Here is a 22,770-nt window from a genome sequence, read left to right as displayed (position 1 = left end):
TCTACTGTAGAATGTCCCCAGTCTCTGACCATCTCCTGTAGTGTGTCCCCAGTCTCTGACCATCTCCTGTAGAATGTCCCCAGTCTCGGACCATCTACTGTAGAATGTCCCCAGCCTCTGACCATCTCCTGTAGTGTGTCCCCAGTCTCTAACCATCTCCTGTAGTGTGTCCCCAGTCTCTGACCATCTCCTGTAGTGTGTCCCCAGTCTCTAACCTTCTTTCATAGTATGTCCCCAGTCCCTGACCATCTCCTGTGGTATGTCCCCAGTCCCTGACCATCTCCTGTGGTATGTCTCCAGTCCCTGACCATCTCCTGTGGTATGTCCCCAGTCTCTGACCATCTCCTGTAGTGTGTCCCCAGTCTTTGACCATCTCCTGTAGTATGTCCCAAGTATTTGACCAACCCCTGTGATCTGCCCCAGTCTCTAACCTTCTTTCATAGTATGTCCCCAGTCCCTGACCATCTCCTGTGTTATGTCCCCAGTCCCTGATCATCTCCTGTGGTATGTCCCTAGTCTCTGACCATCTCCTATACATTAGATATACAGAATCTAATGTGTGCCCACAGCTGAAGTCCCCTACAGTAAATCCAGAACAATGCACTGAAGAGAGTCAAAGTTCAGTAACCCCCAAAAACCAATCATCATTTGTCTTTCATTTGTTCTGGCCTTCTGATGAAAGATCCATCAGATGACTGTATTGATTTACCATTGCCTTTCCTTTCCTCTATACATCAGAAGTTAATTTTCATCTCTTTTCTTTCAGGTTGGCCTTAATTCTCTGGTCCAGAGAGCAAACAAATTCACCCCGGCTACCAGGCTCTTCATCCAGCGCTTTGTGCCCTTCCCGGCTGTAGGTGAGTCCCGGTGCTCTGAAAGCTATTTACACATTGCTCCTTGTCTGATTTTATTATTAGAGGGCTTACTCAAATGTGAAAAGCTCCTATGTGTTTATTTGCTGATGTCTAATGTACCCCTCTGATTGACAACGTAGCCAGGATGTGGTCACCACTTTTGACTATCGCAGCTTTGCGTCTTCCTCTGATACTCACCTCCTCATTGGAGGAAGAAGCAAAGATGTTTCTATGAGTAGCTCTGCTCTGTACCTCCTCCCTATCTGCTACTTGTTCCCTACGCTGCCCAGAATCCTCCCCCTCCCTGTCCTGGTGACAGTCCTGCTTATGTTCCAATAAGGCAGTGAGGGTGAACCTTGGCACCCCAGATGTTTTGGAACTACATTTCCCATGATGCTCAACTACACTGCAGAGTGCATGAGCACCATGGGAAATGTAGTTCCAAAACATCTGGGGTGCCAAGGTTCCCCATCAGTGCAATAAGGGAATATATTTATAATGCAGTGAATGTGATTTTCACCAAACATTCAGTACAGGTGTATCTTCCTAGTGCATGTCATGTAAAGCTTGTTGCGCCGCTTCATGATTTCCCCGCCGACACTGGGAATCTGCAGCTGCTGTAATTTTCTATAAAATGCAATATGGCCACCAAGCAGATGGTATACAGAACACTCCCTAAAAATGTAATTCCTGCTTGTGTGATTGGCTCACTGATTTTCCCAGAAGTCTGCACTAAGATATAAGTCAGATTTCAGGCACCCCCTGCAACAAAAATGCCATTTTTGGTGAGATACTCCCAAAGGGAAATCCCATCTAAAGGGATGCAGATCCTGCCACTTTCCCCATTAGAACCCTGCAGGTGCATTGATTGATAATAGATATATTAGAATAGAATGATATACCTAAGTAAGGAGTGATATTACTCTACCTAATAATCTTCTTGATTTATTTCTTTAATGCTTCATTATCTATTGCACTTCACATTTCCATCCAACGTCCTCCAGTGGTTTGAGGGGACCTATGGCCCATGAAGCAGCCGAATAGCTATCACCTATAATAGATAATAGGTGATTGATAATTATTATTCACTTTGCACATGGACACAGACAAACAAACAGCTATTTCTTCATAATAAACAATTGGAATCTGCAACAAAGTGACTAAGTGGGTAGCAGTTCCTCCTGGCAGCACTACGGTCATCCATTTAAGCCCAGCCCATAGCACGGGACATACTAAAACATTTAATGTGAAAATGGCTTAATGTAGCTTAATGTGTAATAAAGTGTCTAAACCATAACCAATTGCCCTGAAACTTTGCACAGACTAAGTTTTTAACTGTCATAATATCTCCTAGAAGTTTCATGTAGTTTGGTCTTCCAGGAGGCAAACTAGGGACATTAAGCTCTTTTTTTGGGGCGCTTAATGTGGCTTAACGTACAAAAAAGAGCTTAGATGTGAACCAATTTCCCCCAAACTTGGCACAAAAAAAGAGCCTATCAATTCCAACATATTCTGAAAATTTCAGATCATTTGGTAAATCACACCAAAAGTTATTCACATTAAGCTCTTTTTGTACAATACTAAAACGTTTAAATGTCCTTAGCTTAATGTAAAAAGAGCTTAATGTACCAAAATGTGCCTAAACCTCAACCAATTGTCTTGAAACTTTGCACAGCCCAAGTTCTGCACTTCCCAAAGCTATCCTGGAGGTTTCATCGATTTTGGTCTCCCACACGGAAAACTGGGGACATTAAGCTCTTTTTTTGGGGAGCTTAATGTGGCTTAACGTACAAAAAAGAGCTTAGATGTGAACCAATTTCCCCCAAACTTGGCACAATAGAAGAGACTATCAATTCCAACATATTCTGAAAAATTCAGATCATTTGGTAAATCACACCAAAAGTTATTCACATTAAGCTCTTTTTAGCAATCATAAAAACGCATAGCTTAATGTGAAAAGAGCTTAACGTACCAAAATGTGCCTAAACCTCAACCAATCGTCTTGAAACTTTGCACAGCCCAAGTTCTGCACTTCCCAAAGCTATCCTGGAGGTTTCATCGATTTTGGTCTCCCACACGGAAAACTGGGGACATTAAGCTCTTTTTTTGGGGAGCTTAATGTGGCTTAACGTACAAAAAAGAGCTTAGATGTGAACCAATTTCCCCCAAACTTGGCACAATAGAAGAGACTATCAATTCCAACATATTCTGAAAAATTCAGATCATTTGGTAAATCACACCAAAAGTTATTCACATTAAGCTCTTTTTAGCAATCATAAAAACGCATAGCTTAATGTGAAAAGAGCTTAACGTACCAAAATGTGCCTAAACCTCAACCAATCGTCTTGAAACTTTGCACAGCCCAAGTTCTGCACTTCCCAAAGCTATCCTGGAGGTTTCATCGATTTTGGTCTCCCACACGGAAAACTGGGGACATTAAGCTCTTTTTTTTGGGGAGCTTAATGTGGCTTAACGTACAAAAAAGAGCTTAGATGTGAACCAATTTCCCCCAAACTTGGCAAAATAGAAGAGTCAATCAATTCCAACATATTCTGAAAATTTCAGATCATTTGGTAAATCACACCAAAAGTTATTCACATTAAGCTCTTTTTAGCAATCATAAAAACGCATAGCTTAATGTGAAAAGAGCTTAACGTACCAAAATGTGCCTAAACCTCAACCAATTGTCTTGAAACTTTGCACAGCCCAAGTTCTACGCTTCCCAAAGCTATCCTGGAGGTTTCATCGATTTTGGTCTCCCACACGGAAAACTGGGGACATTAAGCTCTTTTTTTGGGGAGCTTAATGTGGCTTAACGTACAAAAAAGAGCTTAGATGTGAACCAATTTCCCCCAAACTTGGCACAATAGAAGAGTCTATCTATTCCAATATATTCTGAAAATTTCAGATCATTTGGTAAATCACACCAAAAGTTATTCACATTAAGCTCTTTTTAGCAATCATAAAAACGCATAGCTTAATGTGAAAAGAGCTTAACGTACCAAAATGTGCCTAAACCTCAACCAATCGTCTTGAAACTTTGCACAGCCCAAGTTCTGCACTTCCCAAAGCTATCCTGGAGGTTTCATCGATTTTGGTCTCCCACACGGAAAACTGGGGACATTAAGCTCTTTTTTTGGGGAGCTTAATGTGGCTTAACGTACAAAAAAGAGCTTAGATGTGAACCAATTTCCCCCAAACTTGGCACAATAGAAGAGACTATCAATTCCAACATATTCTGAAAAATTCAGATCATTTGGTAAATCACACCAAAAGTTATTCACATTAAGCTCTTTTTAGCAATCATAAAAACGCATAGCTTAATGTGAAAAGAGCTTAACGTACCAAAATGTGCCTAAACCTCAACCAATCGTCTTGAAACTTTGCACAGCCCAAGTTCTGCACTTCCCAAAGCTATCCTGGAGGTTTCATCGATTTTGGTCTCCCACACGGAAAACTGGGGACATTAAGCTCTTTTTTTTGGGGAGCTTAATGTGGCTTAACGTACAAAAAAGAGCTTAGATGTTAACCAATTTCCCCCAAACTTGGCACAATAGAAGAGTCTATCAATTCCAACATATTCTGAAAATTTCAGATCATTTGGTAAATCACACCAAAAGTTATTCACATTAAGCTCTTTTTAGCAATCATAAAAACGCATAGCTTAATGTGAAAAGAGCTTAATGTACCAAAATGTACCTAAACCTCAACCAATTGTCTTGAAACTTTGCACAGCCCAAGTTCTACACTTCCCAAAGCTATCCTGGAGGTTTCATCGATTTTGGTCTCCCACACGGAAAACTGGGGACATTAAGCTCTTTTTTTTGGGGAGCTTAATGTGGCTTAACGTACAAAAAAGAGCTTAGATGTGAACCAATTTCCCCCAAACATGGCACAATAGAAGAGTCTATCAATTCCAACATATTCTGAAAATTTCAGATCATTTGGTAAATCACACCAAAAGTTATTCACATTAAGCTCTTTTTAGCAATCATAAAAACGCATAGCTTAATGTGAAAAGAGCTTAACGTACCAATATGTGCCTAAACCTCAACCAATCGTCTTGAAACTTTGCACAGCCCAAGTTCTGCACTTCCCAAAGCTATCCTGGAGGTTTCATCGATTTTGGTCTCCCACACGGAAAACTGGGGACATTAAGCTCTTTTTTTTGGGGAGCTTAATGTGGCTTAACGTACAAAAAAGAGCTTAGATGTGAACCAATTTCCCCCAAACTTGGCAAAATAGAAGAGTCAATCAATTCCAACATATTCTGAAAATTTCAGATCATTTGGTAAATCACACCAAAAGTTATTCACATTAAGCTCTTTTTAGCAATCATAAAAACGCATAGCTTAATGTGAAAAGAGCTTAACGTACCAAAATGTGCCTAAACCTCAACCAATTGTCTTGAAACTTTGCACAGCCCAAGTTCTACGCTTCCCAAAGCTATCCTGGAGGTTTCATCGATTTTGGTCTCCCACACGGAAAACTGGGGACATTAAGCTCTTTTTTTGGGGAGCTTAATGTGGCTTAACGTACAAAAAAGAGCTTAGATGTGAACCAATTTCCCCCAAACTTGGCACAATAGAAGAGTCTATCTATTCCAATATATTCTGAAAATTTCAGATCATTTGGTAAATCACACCAAAAGTTATTCACATTAAGCTCTTTTTAGCAATCATAAAAACGCATAGCTTAATGTGAAAAGAGCTTAACGTACCAAAATGTGCCTAAACCTCAACCAATCGTCTTGAAACTTTGCACAGCCCAAGTTCTGCACTTCCCAAAGCTATCCTGGAGGTTTCATCGATTTTGGTCTCCCACACGGAAAACTGGGGACATTAAGCTCTTTTTTTGGGGAGCTTAATGTGGCTTAACGTACAAAAAAGAGCTTAGATGTGAACCAATTTCCCCCAAACTTGGCACAATAGAAGAGACTATCAATTCCAACATATTCTGAAAAATTCAGATCATTTGGTAAATCACACCAAAAGTTATTCACATTAAGCTCTTTTTAGCAATCATAAAAACGCATAGCTTAATGTGAAAAGAGCTTAACGTACCAAAATGTGCCTAAACCTCAACCAATCGTCTTGAAACTTTGCACAGCCCAAGTTCTGCACTTCCCAAAGCTATCCTGGAGGTTTCATCGATTTTGGTCTCCCACACGGAAAACTGGGGACATTAAGCTCTTTTTTTTGGGGAGCTTAATGTGGCTTAACGTACAAAAAAGAGCTTAGATGTTAACCAATTTCCCCCAAACTTGGCACAATAGAAGAGTCTATCAATTCCAACATATTCTGAAAATTTCAGATCATTTGGTAAATCACACCAAAAGTTATTCACATTAAGCTCTTTTTAGCAATCATAAAAACGCATAGCTTAATGTGAAAAGAGCTTAATGTACCAAAATGTACCTAAACCTCAACCAATTGTCTTGAAACTTTGCACAGCCCAAGTTCTACACTTCCCAAAGCTATCCTGGAGGTTTCATCGATTTTGGTCTCCCACACGGAAAACTGGGGACATTAAGCTCTTTTTTTTGGGGAGCTTAATGTGGCTTAACGTACAAAAAAGAGCTTAGATGTGAACCAATTTCCCCCAAACTTGGCACAATAGAAGAGTCTATCAATTCCAACATATTCTGAAAATTTCAGATCATTTGGTAAATCACACCAAAAGTTATTCACATTAAGCTCTTTTTAGCAATCATAAAAACGCATAGCTTAATGTGAAAAGAGCTTAACGTACCAATATGTGCCTAAACCTCAACCAATTGTCTTGAAACTTTGCACAGCCCAAGTTCTGCACTTCCCAAAGCTATCCTGGAGGTTTCATCGATTTTGGTCTCCCACACGGAAAACTGGGGACATTAAGCTCTTTTTTTGGGGAGCTTAATGTGGCTTAACGTACAAAAAAGAGCTTAGATGTGAACCAATTTCCCCCAAACTTGGCAAAATAGAAGAGTCAATCAATTCCAACATATTCTGAAAATTTCAGATCATTTGGTAAATCACACCAAAAGTTATTCACATTAAGCTCTTTTTAGCAATCATAAAAACGCATAGCTTAATGTGAAAAGAGCTTAACGTACCAAAATGTGCCTAAACCTCAACCAATTGTCTTGAAACTTTGCACAGCCCAAGTTCTACGCTTCCCAAAGCTATCCTGGAGGTTTCATCGATTTTGGTCTCCCACACGGAAAACTGGGGACATTAAGCTCTTTTTTTGGGGAGCTTAATGTGGCTTAACGTACAAAAAAGAGCTTAGATGTGAACCAATTTCCCCCAAACTTGGCACAATAGAAGAGTCTATCTATTCCAACATATTCTGAAAATTTCAGATCATTTGGTAAATCACACCAAAAGTTATTCACATTAAGCTCTTTTTAGCAATCATAAAAACGCATAGCTTAATGTGAAAAGAGCTTAACGTACCAAAATGTGCCTAAACCTCAACCAATTGTCTTGAAACTTTGCACAGCCCAAGTTCTGCACTTCCCAAAGCTATCCTGGAGGTTTCATCGATTTTGGTCTCCCACACGGAAAACTGGGGACATTAAGCTCTTTTTTTGGGGCGCTTAATGTGGCTTAACGTACAAAAAAGAGCTTAGATGTGAACCAATTTCCCCCAAACTTGGCACAATAGAAGAGTCTATCAATTCCAACATATTCTGAAAATTTCAGATCATTTGGTAAATCACACCAAAAGTTATTCACATTAAGCTCTTTTTAGCTATCATAAAAACGCATAGCTTAATGTGAAAAGAGCTTAATGTACCAAAATGTACCTAAACCTCAACCAATTGTCTTGAAACTTTGCACAGCCCAAGTTCTGCACTTCCCAAAGCTATCCTGGAGGTTTCATCGATTTTGGTCTCCCACACGGAAAACTGGGGACATTAAGCTCTTTTTTTGGGGCGCTTAATGTGGCTTAACGTACAAAAAAGAGCTTAGATGTGAACCAATTTCCCCCAAACTTGGCACAATAGAAGAGTCTATCAATTCCAACATATTCTGAAAATTTCAGATCATTTGGTAAATCACACCAAAAGTTATTCACATTAAGCTCTTTTTAGCAATCATAAAAACGCATAGCTTAATGTGAAAAGAGCTTAATGTACCAAAATGTACCTAAACCTCAACCAATTGTCTTGAAACTTTGCACAGCCCAAGTTCTACGCTTCCCAAAGCTATCCTGGAGGTTTCATCGATTTTGGTCTCCCACACGGAAAACTGGGGACATTAAGCTCTTTTTTTGGGGAGCTTAATGTGGCTTAACGTACAAAAAAGAGCTTAGATGTGAACCAATTTCCCCCAAACTTGGCACAATAGAAGAGCCTATCTATTCCAACATATTCTGAAAATTTCAGATCATTTGGTAAATCACACCAAAAGTTATTCACATTAAGCTCTTTTTGTACAATACTAAAACGTTTAATGTCCTTAGCTTAGAGTAAAAAGAGCTTAATGTACCAAAATGTGCCTAAACCTCAACCAATTGTCTTGAAACTTTGCACAGCCCAAGTTCTGCCCTTCCCAAAGCTATCCTGGAGGTTTCATGGATTTTGGTCTCCCACACGGAAAACTGGGGACATTAAGCTCTTTTTTTGGGGCGCTTAATGTGGCTTAACGTACAAAAAAGAGCTTAGATGTGAACCAATTTCCACCAAATGATCTGAAATTTTCAGAATATGTTGGAATTGATAGACTCTTCTATTGTGCCAAGTTTGGGGGAAATTGGTTCACATCTAAGCTCTTTTTTGTACGTTAAGCCACATTAAGCTCCCCAAAAAAAGAGCTTAATGTCCCCAGTTTTCCACGTGGGAGACCAAAATCGATGAAACCTCCAGGATAGCTTTGGGAAGTGCAGAACTTGGGCTGTGCAAAGTTTCAAGACAATTGGTTGAGGTTTAGGCACATTTTGGTACGTTAAGCTCTTTTCACATTAAGCCATGCGTTTTTATGATTGCTAAAAAGAGCTTAATGTGAATAACTTTTGGTGTGATTTACCAAATGATCTGAAATTTTAAGAATATGTTGGAATTGATAGACTCTTCTATTTTGCCAAGTTTGGGGGAAATTGGTTCACATCTAAGCTCTGTTTTGTACGTTAAGCCACATTAAGCTCCCCAAAAAAAGAGCTTAATGTCCCCAGTTTTCCACGTGGGAGACCAAAATCGATGAAACCTCCAGGATAACTTTGGGAAGTGCAGAACTTGGGCTGTGCAAAGTTTCAAGACAATTGGTTGAGGTTTAGGCACATTTTGGTATGTTAAGCTCTTTTCACATTAAGCCATGCGTTTTTATGATTGCTAAAAACAACTTAATATGAATAACTTTTGGTGTGATTTACCAAATGATCTGAAATTTTCAGAATATGTTGGAATTGATAGACTCTTCTATTGTGCCAAGTTTGGGGGAAATTGGTTCACATCTAGGCTCTTTTTTGTACGTTAAGCCACATTAAGCTCCCCAAAAAAAGAGCTTAATGTGCCCAGTTTTCCGTGTGGGAGACCAAAATCGATGAAACCTCCAGGATAGCTTTGGGAAGTGCAGAACTTGGGCTGTGCAAAGTTTCAAGACAATTGGTTGAGGTTTAGGCACATTTTGGTACGTTAAGCTCTTTTCACATTAAGCCATGCGTTTTTATGATTGCTAAAAAGAGCTTAATGTGAATAACTTTTGGTGTGATTTACCAAATGATCTGAATTTTTCAGAATATGTTGGAATTGATAGTCTCTTCTATTGTGCCAAGTTTGGGGGAAATTGGTTCACATCTAAGCTCTTTTTTGTACGTTAAGCCACATTAAGCGCCCCAAAAAAAGAGCTTAATGTCTCCAGTTTTCCACGTGGAAGACCAAAATCGATGAAACCTCCAGGATAGCTTTGGGAAGTGCAGAACTTGGGCTGTGCAAAGTTTCAAGACAATTGGTTGAGGTTTAGGCACATTTTGGTACGTTAAGCTCTTTTCACATTAAGCCATGCGTTTTTATGATTGCTAAAAACAGCTTAATGTGAATAACTTTTGGTGTGATTTACCAAATGATCTGAAATTTTCAGTATATGTTGGAATAGATAGACTCTTCTATTGTGCCAAGTTTGGGGGAAATTGGTTCACATCTAAGCTCTTTTTTGTACGTTAAGCCACATTAAGCTCCCCAAAAAAAGAGCTTAATGTCCCCAGTTTTCCGTGTGGGAGACCAAAATCGATGAAACCTCCAGGATAGCTTTGGGAAGTGCAGAACTTGGGCTGTGCAAAGTTTCAGGACAATTGGTTGAGGTTAAGGCACATTTTGGTACGTTAAGCTCTTTTTACATTAAGCCGTGGACATTAAACGTTTTAGTATTGTAAAAAAATAGCTTAATGTGAATAACGTTTGGTGTGATTTACCAAATGAGCTAAAATTTTCAGACTATCTTAGCACCAATAGAGTCTTTTATTGTGTGAAGTTTGGGGGAAATTGGTTAACATCTAAGCTCTTTTTTGTACATTAAGCCACATTAAGCTCCCCAAAAAACAAGCTTAATGTCCCTTGTTTGCCTCCTGGAAGACCAAACTACATGAAACTTCTAGGATATATTAGGAAAGTTAAAAACTTAGTCTGTGCAAAGTTTCAGGGCAATTGATTATGGTTTAGGCACTTTATTACACATTAAGCTACATTAAGCCATTTTCACATTAAATGGTTTAGTATGTCCCCCATAGCACTACCTGCCTGGAGTTTGCATGTTCTCCTTGTGCCTGCATGGGTTTCCTCCAGGTACTCCGGTTTTCTCCCACACTCCAAAGACATACTGGAGGGTTACTTAGCTCCTGTGTAAATTGGCCCTAGTATGTGTATGTATGAATGTGAGTTAGGGACCTTCGATTGTAAGCTCCTTGAGGGTAGGAACTGATGTGAATGCACAATCTACCGTATTTATCGACGTATAACACGCACTTTTTCCTCCTAAAAATGGAGGGCAAAGCACCAGTGCGTGTTATACGCCGATATAGTAAAAAAAAAAAAAAAAAAAGCCGGGCAGCCAGAGAGGAAGAGGAGGGGGCGGGCCGGGCAGAGCAGAAGGAAGGACGAGTGGCTGCTGTCATAGGAAGTCCCGCCTCCTATGATAGACAGCACAATGGCCCAATGCCGGGACATGGGAGGTGTGACGTCTATCATAGGCGCCGGGACGTCAGATGACAGCGGTGGCTCGTACTCTCTTCTCCTCGCACGGCCCGCCCACCTCTGCCTCAGCGCTGCCCGACTTTTTAAAAAAAAATATATTGGCGATCTGTGTGCGGCGATCTGTGCTGGCGATCTGTGTGCGGTGATCTGTGCTGGCGATCTGTGTGCAGGCGATCTGTGTAATATGGGCAACCTGTGCTGGGGATCTGTGCAATATGGGCAATCTGTGCTGGCGATCTGTGCAATATGGGCAACCTGTGCTGGCGATCTGTGCAATATGGGCAATCTGTGCTGGCGATCTGTGCAATATGGGCAACCTGTGCTGGCGATCTGTGCAATATGGGCAATCTGTGCTGGCGATCTGTGCAATATGGGCAATCTGTGCAATATGGGCGATCTGTGCAATATGGGCGATCTGTGCTGGGGATCTGTGCAATATTGGCGATCTGTGCTGGCGATCTGTGCAATATGGGCAATCTGAGCTGGCTAGGCTGCATTGGGGACACAGCGCTGGCTAGGCTGCATTGGGGACACTGCCCTGGCTAGGCTGCATTGGGGACACTGCGCTGATGAGGCTGCATTCATGGGCACAGGTAAGACTGCATTTGATTAAATAGTTCAATGCTGTTTATTTAAAATTTTAAGCTTTTTTCCTAAAAAATCCCTCCTAAATGTTAGGTGCGTGTTATACGCCGGTGCGTGTTATACGCCGATAAATACGGTATATGTAAAGCTCTGCGTATATTGACAGCACTATAGAGGTACCTGTAATAAATTAAAAGAAAAATAAAATCTCTGCAATGTACATAAATCACCCACAGGTTAAAGTTTTTTTCTCAACAAAAGTGGATTTACTGTATTGTAGATCCTGAATATTTGAAAATGCAGCCAATGAGTTTAACCGTCTTGTATTTAGCCTGCCCTGGTTCCTCCCTCCAACTTATCAACATGGCAATGGCATTAATGAAGTGGTTCTAAAGAAATCCAGTTTTTACTTGAATGCAGTCCATGCATTAACTACTTACGGACCGGCCGTCACAGTTTTATGTCGCTACTTTGACGTTAAATACCGGGGTTATGGTATCAGATAGCTGCTGGCATAACCCTGGTATTTTTTTAAACAGCGGGCAGTCCGCTTTAACATAAGAGTGGTCCCAGTGGCCGATTTGCCCCAGGATCACCTTTATGGGCGGCAGGAGAGGTGCCCCCGCCCTCCCGCCTCTTCCCGGTCGTTTTCCCCCGCTTACTGGACCTGCCAGTAGCGGGGAAAACTATACGGTCCGCTGTCCCCTCAGACAGGAAGTCGAGTGAGGGCAAGATGGCGCTCACTTCACTCTATGGCCTTGGAGGACCGAAGCAACGTCATATGCTGCGTCCTAGCAACGGATTTAAAGAGCCAATTTTTTTTTAGCATTTTTTTAGTGTAGATAGAAACATAGAATGTGTCGGCAGATAAGAACCATTTGGCCCATCTAGTCTGCCCAATATATCTGAATCCTATGAATCGTCCCTGGCCCTATCTTATATGAAGGATAGCCTTATGCCTATCCCATGCATGCTTAAACTCCTTCACTGTATTTGCAGCTACCACTTCTGCAGGAAGGTTATTCCATGCATCCACTACTCTCTCAGTAAAGTAATACTTCCTCATATTACTTTTAAACCTTTGCCCCTCTAATTTAAAACTGTGTCCTCTTGTGGTAGTTTTTCTTCTTTTAAATATGCTCTCCTCCTTTACCGAGTTGATTCCCTTTATGTATTTAAAAGTTTCTATCATATCCCCTCTGTCTCTTCTTTCTTCCAAGCTGTACATGTTAAGGTCCTTTAACCTTTCCTGGTAAGTTTTTTTCCTGCAATCCATGTACTAGTTTAGTAGCTCTTCTCTGAACTCTCTCTAGAGTATCTATATCCTTCTGGAGATATGGCCTCCAGTACTGCGCACAATACTCCAAGTGAGGTCTCACCAGTGTTCTGTACAGCGGCATAAGCACTTCTCTCTTTCTACTGCTTATACCTCTCCCTATACATCCAAGCATTCTGCTGGCATTTCGTGCTGCTCTATTACATTGTCTTCCCACCTTTAATTCTTCTGAAATAATTACTCCTAAATCCCTTTCCTCAGATACTGAGGTCAGGACTGTGTCAAATATTCTATATTCTGCCCTTGGGTTTTTACGCCCCAGGTGCATTATCTTGCACTTATCCACATTAAATTTCAGTTGCCAGAGTTCTGACCATTCTTCTAGTTTTCCTAAATCCTTTTCCATTTGGCGTTTCCCTCCAGGAACATCAACCCTGTTACATATCTTTGTGTCATCAGCAAAAAGACAAACCTTACCTTCGAGGCCTTTTGCAATATCACTTATGAAGATCTTAAACAAAATTGGTCCCAGTACAGATCCCTGAGGTACCCCACTGGTAACATGACCTTGTTCTGAATGTTCTCCATTGACTACAACCCTCTGTTGTCTGTCACTCAGCCACTGCCTAATCCACTCAACAATATGGGAGTCCATGCTCAATGACTGCAGTTTATTGATAAGTCTTCTATGTGGGACAGTGTCAAAAGCCTTACTAAAATCTAGATATGCAATGCCTACTGCACCTCCACCGTCTATTATTTTAGTCACCCAGTCAAAAAAATGTAGATGTGAGGTCTGAGGTCTTTTTGACCCCAGATCTCACATTAAAGAGGTCCTGTCATGCTTATTTCTATTACAAGGGATGTTTACACTTCTTGTAATAGGAATAAAAGTGATCAATTTTTTTTTTTTTTTTAAACGGTAAAAAGAAAAAATAAATAGAAAAAAAAAAATTAAAGCGCCCGTCCCCGCTAGCTCATGCGCAGAAGCGAACGCATACGCAAGTCACGCCTACATATGTAAACAGTGTTCAAACCACACATGTGAGGTATCGCTGCGATTGTTAGAGGGAAAGCAATAATTTAAGCCCTTGACCTGCTCTGTAACTCTAAACTGGTAACCTGTAGACATTTTAAAGTATGGGGATTTTTAAGTACCAATGTTTGTCGCCATTTCATGAGCGTGCGCAATTTTGAAGCATGACATGTTGGGTATCTATTTACTCAGCGTAACATTATCTTTCACATTATAGAATAAAATTGGGCTAACTTTACGGTTTTCTTATTTTTTAATTCAAAAAAGTGTATTTTTTCCAAAAAAAATTGCGTTTATAAGACCACTATGCAAATACGGTGTGATTAAAAAATATTGCAGCGCTCTCCATTTTACCACTAGGGTCTCTGCTAAAAAAATTATATAATGTTTTGGGGGTTCTAAGTATTTTTCTACCAAAAAAAAAAAAAATGATTTTAACTTGTGAACAACAAGTGTCAGAAAAAGACCCGGTCCAGAAGTGGTTAAGATACAGAGAGTCCTCCTATCTCAATCCAGTCCTGTCACAGAACAGGAAGGCAGCAATGAGTGCCATTGGCTCCTTCTGCTTTTAATCAAATCTTGTGACCAGGGAGCTGGGGGGCACACACAGTAGGGCTCGGGAGCGCACCCACATCGGTTGGGGGGGGGGGGGGACGCCATATTAATGGCCATGGTTTTGGATTAGAATGTCCAATATGCTTATCTAAGTTTGATGGTCAGGTGTCAACAACCACCAACAACAACAGGGTCACTTTATAGATCCCCCTACATACTACTTTGTACTACCTGTAAATCCCAATTCTCTTTGCCCTGCAATGTCAACCACAGGGCAAAAATTAATCAATGGTGCGAGTACAGTTCTTAGTGCAATAGTAAATATATATATATATCCTCACTTTATTAGGTACACCTGTTCAATTGCTTGATAACACAAATTGCTAATCAGCCACTCACATGGCAGAAACTCAGTGCATTTAGGCATTCAGACGAGGCGAAGACGACTAGCTGAAGTTCAAATTGAGCATCAGAATGGGGAAGAAAAGGTATTTAGGTGACTTTGAACATGGCATGGTTATTGAAGCCAGACGGGCTGGTCTGAGTATTTCAAAAACTGCTGATCTACTGGGATTTCCACGCACAATCATCTCTCTGGATTACAGAGAATGGTCCAAAAAAGAGAAAATATCCAGTGAGCGGCACTTGTGTGAAGGTATGCAGAATACCATCTCTGAATGCACAACACATTGGATCTTTAAGCAGATGGCCTACAGCAGCAGAAGACCACACTAGGTGCCACTCCTCAGCTAAGAACAGGAAACTGAAGCTACAACTCACACAGGTTCACCAAAATTGGACAATAGAAGATTTGAAAAATGTTGCCTGGTCTGATGAGTCTGGATTTCAGGTGCGACATTCAGGCTCCGTTCACATCTAGGCGTTTTGGGGCGTTTTTGGGGCGTTTTTCTGCTCTAGGATCAGCTCTCAAAACGCCCAACAAGACAAATCCTATTCATTTCAATGGCCCCTGTTCACATCTGAGCGTTTTGACGCTGTATACAAAACGCCCAACGCTCAAAAAAGTACATGAGCTTCTTTTTGGGCAGATTACAGGCGTTTTCCATTGATCTCTATTCAATCTAAAAACGCCTGCACAAAAATCGCGGTAAAAATCGCGGTAAAATCGCGGTAAAAAACGCCGCAAAAATCGCGGTAAAATCGCGGTAAAAAACGCGCGAAAAACGCTACGCTCAGGTGTGAATGTAGCCTCAAATAGGGTCAGAATTTGGGATAAAAAACATGAAAGCATGGATCCATCCAGCCTTGTATCAACGGTTCAGGCTGGTGGTGTAATGGTGTAGGAGATATTTTCTTGGCACACTTTGGGCCCCTTAGTATTAGCTGAGCATCGTTTAAATTCCACGGCCTACCTGAGTATTGTTGCTGACCATGTCCATCCCTTTATGACTACAGTGTCCCCATCTTCTGATGGCTCCTTCCAGCAGGATAATGCACCATGTCACAGAGCTCCAATCATCTCACCACTGGTTTCTTCACCGTGACAATGAGGTCACTGTACTCCAATGGCCTCCACACTCACCACATCTCATCCAATAGAGCACCTTTGGAATGTGGTGGAACGGGAGATTCACATCATTAATGTGCAGCTAACAAATCTGCAGGAACCGCGGGATGCTATCATGTCACTATGGAGCAAAATCTCTGAGGAATGTTTCCAACACTTTGTTGTATCTATGCCATGAAAAATTAAGGCAGTTCTGAAGGCCAAAGGGGTCCAACCTGGTACTAGCAAGGTGTACCTAATAAAGTGGCCAGTGAATGTATGTATAAAGTGAATTATTTCTTGTATTTATATAGTTGTGGCCTATTTCTCCATGCATTACTGAATGCATAGAGACATTTGCACCAGTCTGTGCTCCAGAGGAGCTTATACTCTAATGTCCGCACCATGGCCATACATGTCTGCACAGACATACTCCAAAGCTGGCCATACCCAGTGGTCTGAACAAGTAAAATTTATAGATTCCCCCAACCACCCTTGGATGGAGGAATCTCTCACTGCCCATAGCTTTCAATCACTGTTTTCAGAATCCTGAACATATTAGTGGCAGCTGAACAGCTAATGAGTCAAATGGCGTTGACAGGGCCACCCAAGAAAATTTGAGTGGTCAGTGGTCTATGGGCAGCTTTGGCCTTCCACTTCCTTTTTTGGATTTTGAGGTGAAATTGGAACAGCTGCAGGAAAATCCACAAAAAGAGGCAGCAGTGACTCTGCAAACTCTGTGTAGGCTGCTTTCCTTCCGAGATCTGACCTCAGGATATCAGCTCTGCTGGGCAAAAGTGTTTGTCTACTGGCTGTGTGGTACGACCACGGCAGGGGCCATTCTACCTGAACATAGACATGGTAAGCTTGGCCTTTCCTCACCTTGTTGCTCAGCGTCTGTTACCGCATTGACCCATCATAGGCACCCAGCAACAGTCAACTCGGCAGAAAAGCTGCGCGTTACCCATTAGTGACTGTTTGTGTTGTAACTTGCCTACTTGTTAGAGGGATGATGATGAAGACTCACCTCTAATCACCATTTTCTCTCTTCTATCGCTTAGGGGATTGTGGTAAACAGATTATTAGATTCACAGAGAAATCCTCTGGGATTAGTTAATACACCAACATTGTTTTCTTAAATGTGAAGCTCTCGCATAATTAATAAATCGACCTTTCACTATGGTATGGGAAAACACGCATCCGACCGCAAGACAAAAGGATCCCTTACTATCCTAAAGTGTACAGTAGTTTGGTTTTATTTGTCATTTTTAGTTAGCGAAGGATAGTTAGTGAAGGATATTCTGTGTCTTTTAGGCTATACATTGTAAGTAGCTCAGTCCAATACATTTTGGCACAGTGGTTTCTTTCTCTTCACTCCCTTTCCTTTCTCTTTAACTTCACTCCATTGCCTTTTTCTCCATTCATCTTCACTCCTTTCCTTTTCTCTTTATTTCTTTCCCTTTCTCTTCACTCTTCATTCTTTCCTTTCTCTTCACCCTATTCCTTTTCTCTTTCACCACCTTTCCTCACCTCTTCACCTCCTGCCCTTACCTTTACCTCTCCACTCTTTCTCTTCACCCGGGGTTCTGATTAAGTGTCTGTGACGTGAAACAGGTTAGCCATGTTCCCCATGTACTGTGCTTCTGAGTGGATTCTGCCTGTGGTCTCCCACTCTTTGTCCTCTCTGCAATTACATCAAGAAACCAGACCTACACCCAACTTTATTACAGGTCACTTCCAGTGGTGGCCCGACCTGGAGAAGTGCATTTGTCTCCCAAGCTTTCTCCTCACCCCCTTCTTTCTCTCTTGACTCCCTTCTCTTCATTCCCTACCCTCCCTCTTTACCCCCTTCCTTTTCTCGTTACCTCCTTTCCCTTCCTCTTAACTTCCTTCTTTTTCTCTTAATATCCTTCCCTTTCTCTTTACCTTGTTCCCTTTTACTTCACTCGCTTCCCTTTCTTCACCCACTTCCCTTTTTTCTTTCTTTTTCTTTAACCCCTTCCATTCCTTCATTCATTCCCTATCAACTTTCAGTGCTGAAAACAAGTCTATATTCTGGTAAACTCCCCTCCTTCCCTTTGACTTCCCTCCATTCTATTTATTCTCTTCCCTTTCTCTTCACCCTCTTCCTTTTCTCCTCAGTCCCTTCCCTTTCTCTTTACTTTTTTCCCTTCCTCTTTACCCTTTTCCCTTTCTTTTCCACTCTTCCCTTTTTTCTCACTCCTTTCTTTTCTCTTCATCCCCTTTCCCTTTCTTTCACTCCATCCATCTTCATTCCCTTCCCATTCTCTTTACCCCCTACCCCTTCTTTTTTACCCCCTTTCAGTTCTCCTTACCCTTTTCCCATTCTCATCCACCCTTCCTGTTCTCCTCACTCCCTTCCCTTTTTCTTTATGGTCTTCCTTTTTGCTTTATCCCCTTTTTGTTTCTTTACACTCCCTTTCTCTTCAATCACTGCCCTTCCTTTTCACTGCCTTCCCTTACTCTTCATTCTTTTTTCTATTTATTCCCTTCCCTTTCTATTCATTTCCTTCCATTTTCTTTTCACCCCTTCTCTTTCTATTCATTCCCTTCCCTTTCTCTTCACCCTTGTCCTTTCTCTTCAGCCCTTCTTTTTCTGTTCATTCTCTTCCCTTTCTTTTTGCCCTTCCCTTTCTATTCATTTTCTTTCCTTTCTGTTTATTTCCTTCCCTTTCTCTTCGCCACTTCTTTTTCTATTCATTCCCTACCCTTTCTATTTGCTACTTCTTTTTCTATTCATTCCCTACCCTTTCTATTCATTCTCTTCCCTTTCTATTCATTCCCTTCTCTGTCTATTTATTGCCTTCCTTTTCTATTCATTTCCTTGCCTTTCTCTTCACTCTTTTTCTTTCTAGTCACTCCCTTCCCTTTCACCCCTTTTCTTTCTATTCATTCCCTTCCCTTTCTCTTTACCTCTTCTCTTTCTTTTCATTTTCTTCCCTTTCTATTAATTTCCTTCCCTTTCTTTTCATTTCCTTCCCGTTCTATTCACCCCTTCTCTTTTTATTTATTTCCTTTCCTTTCTATTAATTTCCTTCCCTTTCTCTTCAACCCTTCTCTTTCTATTCATTCTATTCCCTTGCCTTTCTATTCATTCCTTGCCTTTCTCTTTACCCCTTCCCTTTCTAATAATTTCATTCGCTCCTCTTCCCTTCCCTTTCTGTTCATTCCCTTCCCTTTCTGTTTATTCCTTTCCCTTTCTATTCATTCTCTTCCCTTCTCTTCACCCCTTCCCTTTCAATCTATTTCCTTCCCGTTCTCTTCACCCCTTTTCTTTCTCTTCATTCCCATCCCTTTTTCTTCAATTCCTTCCCTTTCTCTTCACCACTTCCATTTCTATTCATTCCCTTCCCTTTCTTTTCATTCCCTTCCATTTCTTTTCATTCCCATCACTTTCTATTCATTTCCTTCCTGGTTATTTCACCCCTTCTCTTTTTCTATTCATTCTATTCCCTTGTCTTTCTATTAATTCCTTGCCTTTCTCCTTACCCCTTTCCTTTGTCTAATCGTTCATCTTTTCTAATCATTCCCTTCTTTTTCTTTTCACCGCCTACTTTTCTATGCATTCCTTTCCACTTCTCTCTCTACCTTCCCCTTCTTTTCACCACTTTACCTTTTCGTCACCCCCTTTCCTTTCCCTTCACTCATTTCCTCCCCCTCAATTCTCTTTCATATTGTCTCATTTTCCTTCCCTTCCCTTTCTCTTCACTCTCTTAGCTTTGTCTTCTCTTTAAATCTGCATGAGCCACATTTTATTTTTTATTGATTTTTTTAAATCTTGCGCCAGTTCTTTATCCGATTTATTCCATAATTTCAAAAGGATGCCGATTTGATGATTGACCAATACATATCAGCCGATCTTCTCTCACTGTATTAAGGTGAGTTTGAAGATACCTGGAGTTATTCCATACTGCATAACGAATGCTGTGCGTCACAGTCAGAAAACCTTCCCATCGCAGCACAAATGTACTCCTAATGGTGTTGATGGGCGCACCCCTTACATGTGTGACGCTTTGGACGATGGATATCTGTTCATTGGACTGGTCTCCTGCAGTCCCTGCATGATGAACAGCTGTAGGATAAATACATGTTTATGAATCAGAGAATAACATTTCGTAGAGACAGCGCCATCTGCCCACTCTCTCCATATCCCCTTCCCCCTACAGCGTGGAATCAGGTCCACGCACCGAGAGGCCACCGACGGGCATATGTTACCCATCACCCTACATTCAAACCTGTTAACCATTGCACACTCGTGTATATGAGCCGGCACCTTTGTAAAGGAGATTCTAATGACAAATGTGCGTGTTATAAATGATTCATCTTTTTATTAACTCTTTTCTTTTTTTTTTACTGCCTTGCCTAAGTATTCGATTCTGACATATTCTTCAGCTGTGTTCATAGAACACCGAGCCGGTCACATCAATCTCTGCACCAGGGGAGCTTACACTCTATTAGTGATCGATCGATATCGGTTTTTCGTTGCCGATACCAACATTTTGGCCAATGCATATCAGTATTGGTCGATATTTTCATACATTTAAAAAAAATAATTATTTTTAGCACTTGACAGGTAGTGTTGTAAAGGGATCTGGGGGGGATCTAAAAGACCCCAAACCCCTCCTCTGCACTTAAAAGCATTCAAAACGCCAAGTTTGGCTGTTTTGAATGCTGTAATTTTTTTTTTAATCTGGCGCCAGTACCCGGAAGTGATGTCATGACCTCACTTCCAGGTTTTACACGGAGACCCGATCCGAGCCGAATGCAGCTTTGATTGGGTCTTCATCGGCTGTGCAGGCTGGTTGCCCGGATCTTCCGGTGGGACGGGAGACCCGGGCGAGCCGCGGAAGGCGGCGGGAGGGGGGACATCCCCTCCCGCTCCTTGTAATGACAGCCGAGCGGCTTCTCAGCCATATTGGTTGTCATTACAAGACAGCCGACCTCTAGCTGCAGGCATCACTCCGGTACAACACTTTCCGAAATATCGGCAATATCGAGAACCTCAGAGGCCGATTCCGATATATTGAGGAAAGTGCATTCCGGCTTTGCAGATAATCGGTTGACCCCTACACTCTATGTCCCACCACAGTCACACACTATTATTATTATACATTTATATAGCTCTGCTATATAACGCAGCGCTGTACATAGAACACCAAGCCGGTCACATCATTCTCTGCGCCAGAGGAGCTTACACTCTACTGTCCTACCACAGTCACACACTATTATTATTATTATACATTTATATAGCTCTTATATATACCGCAGTGCTGTGCATAAAACACTGAGCCGAACACATCAATCTCTGCACCAGAGAAGCTTACACTCTATGTCCTACCACACTCACACACTATTATTAGTATACATTAATATAGCTCTGACATATACCGCAGCGCTGTACGTAGAACACCTAGCCAGTCAGATCAATCTCTGCACCAGAGGAGCTTACATTCTGTCCTACCACAGTCACACATTTATTATTATTATACATTTATATTGCTCTGATATATATCACAGTGCTGTGCATAAAACACTGAGCCGAACACATCAATCTCTGCACCAGAGGAGCTTACACTCTATGTCCTACCACACTCACACACTATTATTAGTATACATTAATATAGCTCTGACATATACCACAGCGCTGTACATAGAACCGAGCCAGTCACATCAGTCTCTGCACCAGAGGAGCTTACACTCTACTGTCCTACCACAGTCACACACTATTATTAGTATACATTAATATAGCTCTGACATATACCGCAGCGCTGTACGTAGAACACCTAGCCAGTCAGATCAATCTCTGCACCAGAGGAGCTTACACTCTTCTGTCCTACCACAGTCACACACTATTATTATTATACATTTATATAGCTCTGCTATATAACGCAGAGCTGTACATAGAACACCAAGCCGGTCACATCATTCTTTGCACCAGAGGAGCTTACACTCTACTGTCCTACCACAGTCACACACTATTATTAGTATACATTAATATAGCTCTGACATATACTGCAGCGCTGTATGTAGAACACCTAGCCAGTCACATCAATCTCTGCACCAGAGGAGCTTACACTCTTCTGTCCTACCACAGTCACACACTATTATTAGTATACATTAATATAGCTCTGCTATATAACGCAGCGCTGTACATAGAACACCAAGCCGGTCACATCATTCTCTGCACCAGAGGAGCTTACATTCTGTCCTACCACAGTCACACATTTATTATTATTATACATTTATATTGCTCTGATATATACCACAGTGCTGTGCATAAAACACTGAGCCGAACACATCAATCTCTGCACCAGAGGAGCTTACACTCTATGTCCTACCACACTCACACACTATTATTAGTATACATTAATATAGCTCTGACATATACTGCAGCACTGTACATATAACACAGAGCCAGTCAGATCAATCTCTGCACCAGGGGAGCTTACACTCTACTGTCCTACCACAGTCCCACACTATTATTAGTATACAATAATATAGCTCCGACATATAACGCAGCGCTATACATAGAATACCGAGCTGGTCACTTCAATCTCTGCACCAGAGGAGCTTACACTCTATGTCCTACCACAGTCACACACTATTATTATTATATATTTTATATAGCTCTGACATATAACGCAGCGCTGTACATAGAACACTGAGCCAGTCACATCAGTCTCTGCACCAGAGAGGTTGTGTGTGTTGCAGCTCTCCCTCTCCAGACACCAGGGGTCAGGTGAGTTACCTGGCCCCACTGAGGAT

The 22,770-nt window shown here is 41.4% G+C and overlaps 1 protein-coding gene across 1 annotated transcript in view; it reads left to right on the top strand.

The window, feature by feature from the left end:
- Positions 1–22,770, top strand: part of SFXN5 (sideroflexin 5) — a gene marked incomplete at its 5' end in the record, with an annotated part of 451,990 nt that overhangs the window by 249,123 nt on the left and 180,097 nt on the right. Inside the window, one exon of the mRNA XM_082264426.1 lies at positions 767–857. Coding sequence (XP_082120552.1) covers positions 767–857 — 91 coding nt within the window. The remainder of the gene's footprint in view (positions 1–766; positions 858–22,770) is intronic.

The sequence above is a fragment of the Pelophylax lessonae genome (assembly GCF_965119305.1).
Source record: "Pelophylax lessonae genome assembly, chromosome: 1".
Lineage (NCBI taxonomy): Eukaryota > Metazoa > Chordata > Amphibia > Anura > Ranidae > Pelophylax > Pelophylax lessonae.
Note: the sequence above shows the minus strand (reverse complement) of the source record. Positions and strands in the feature narration are given on the sequence as shown.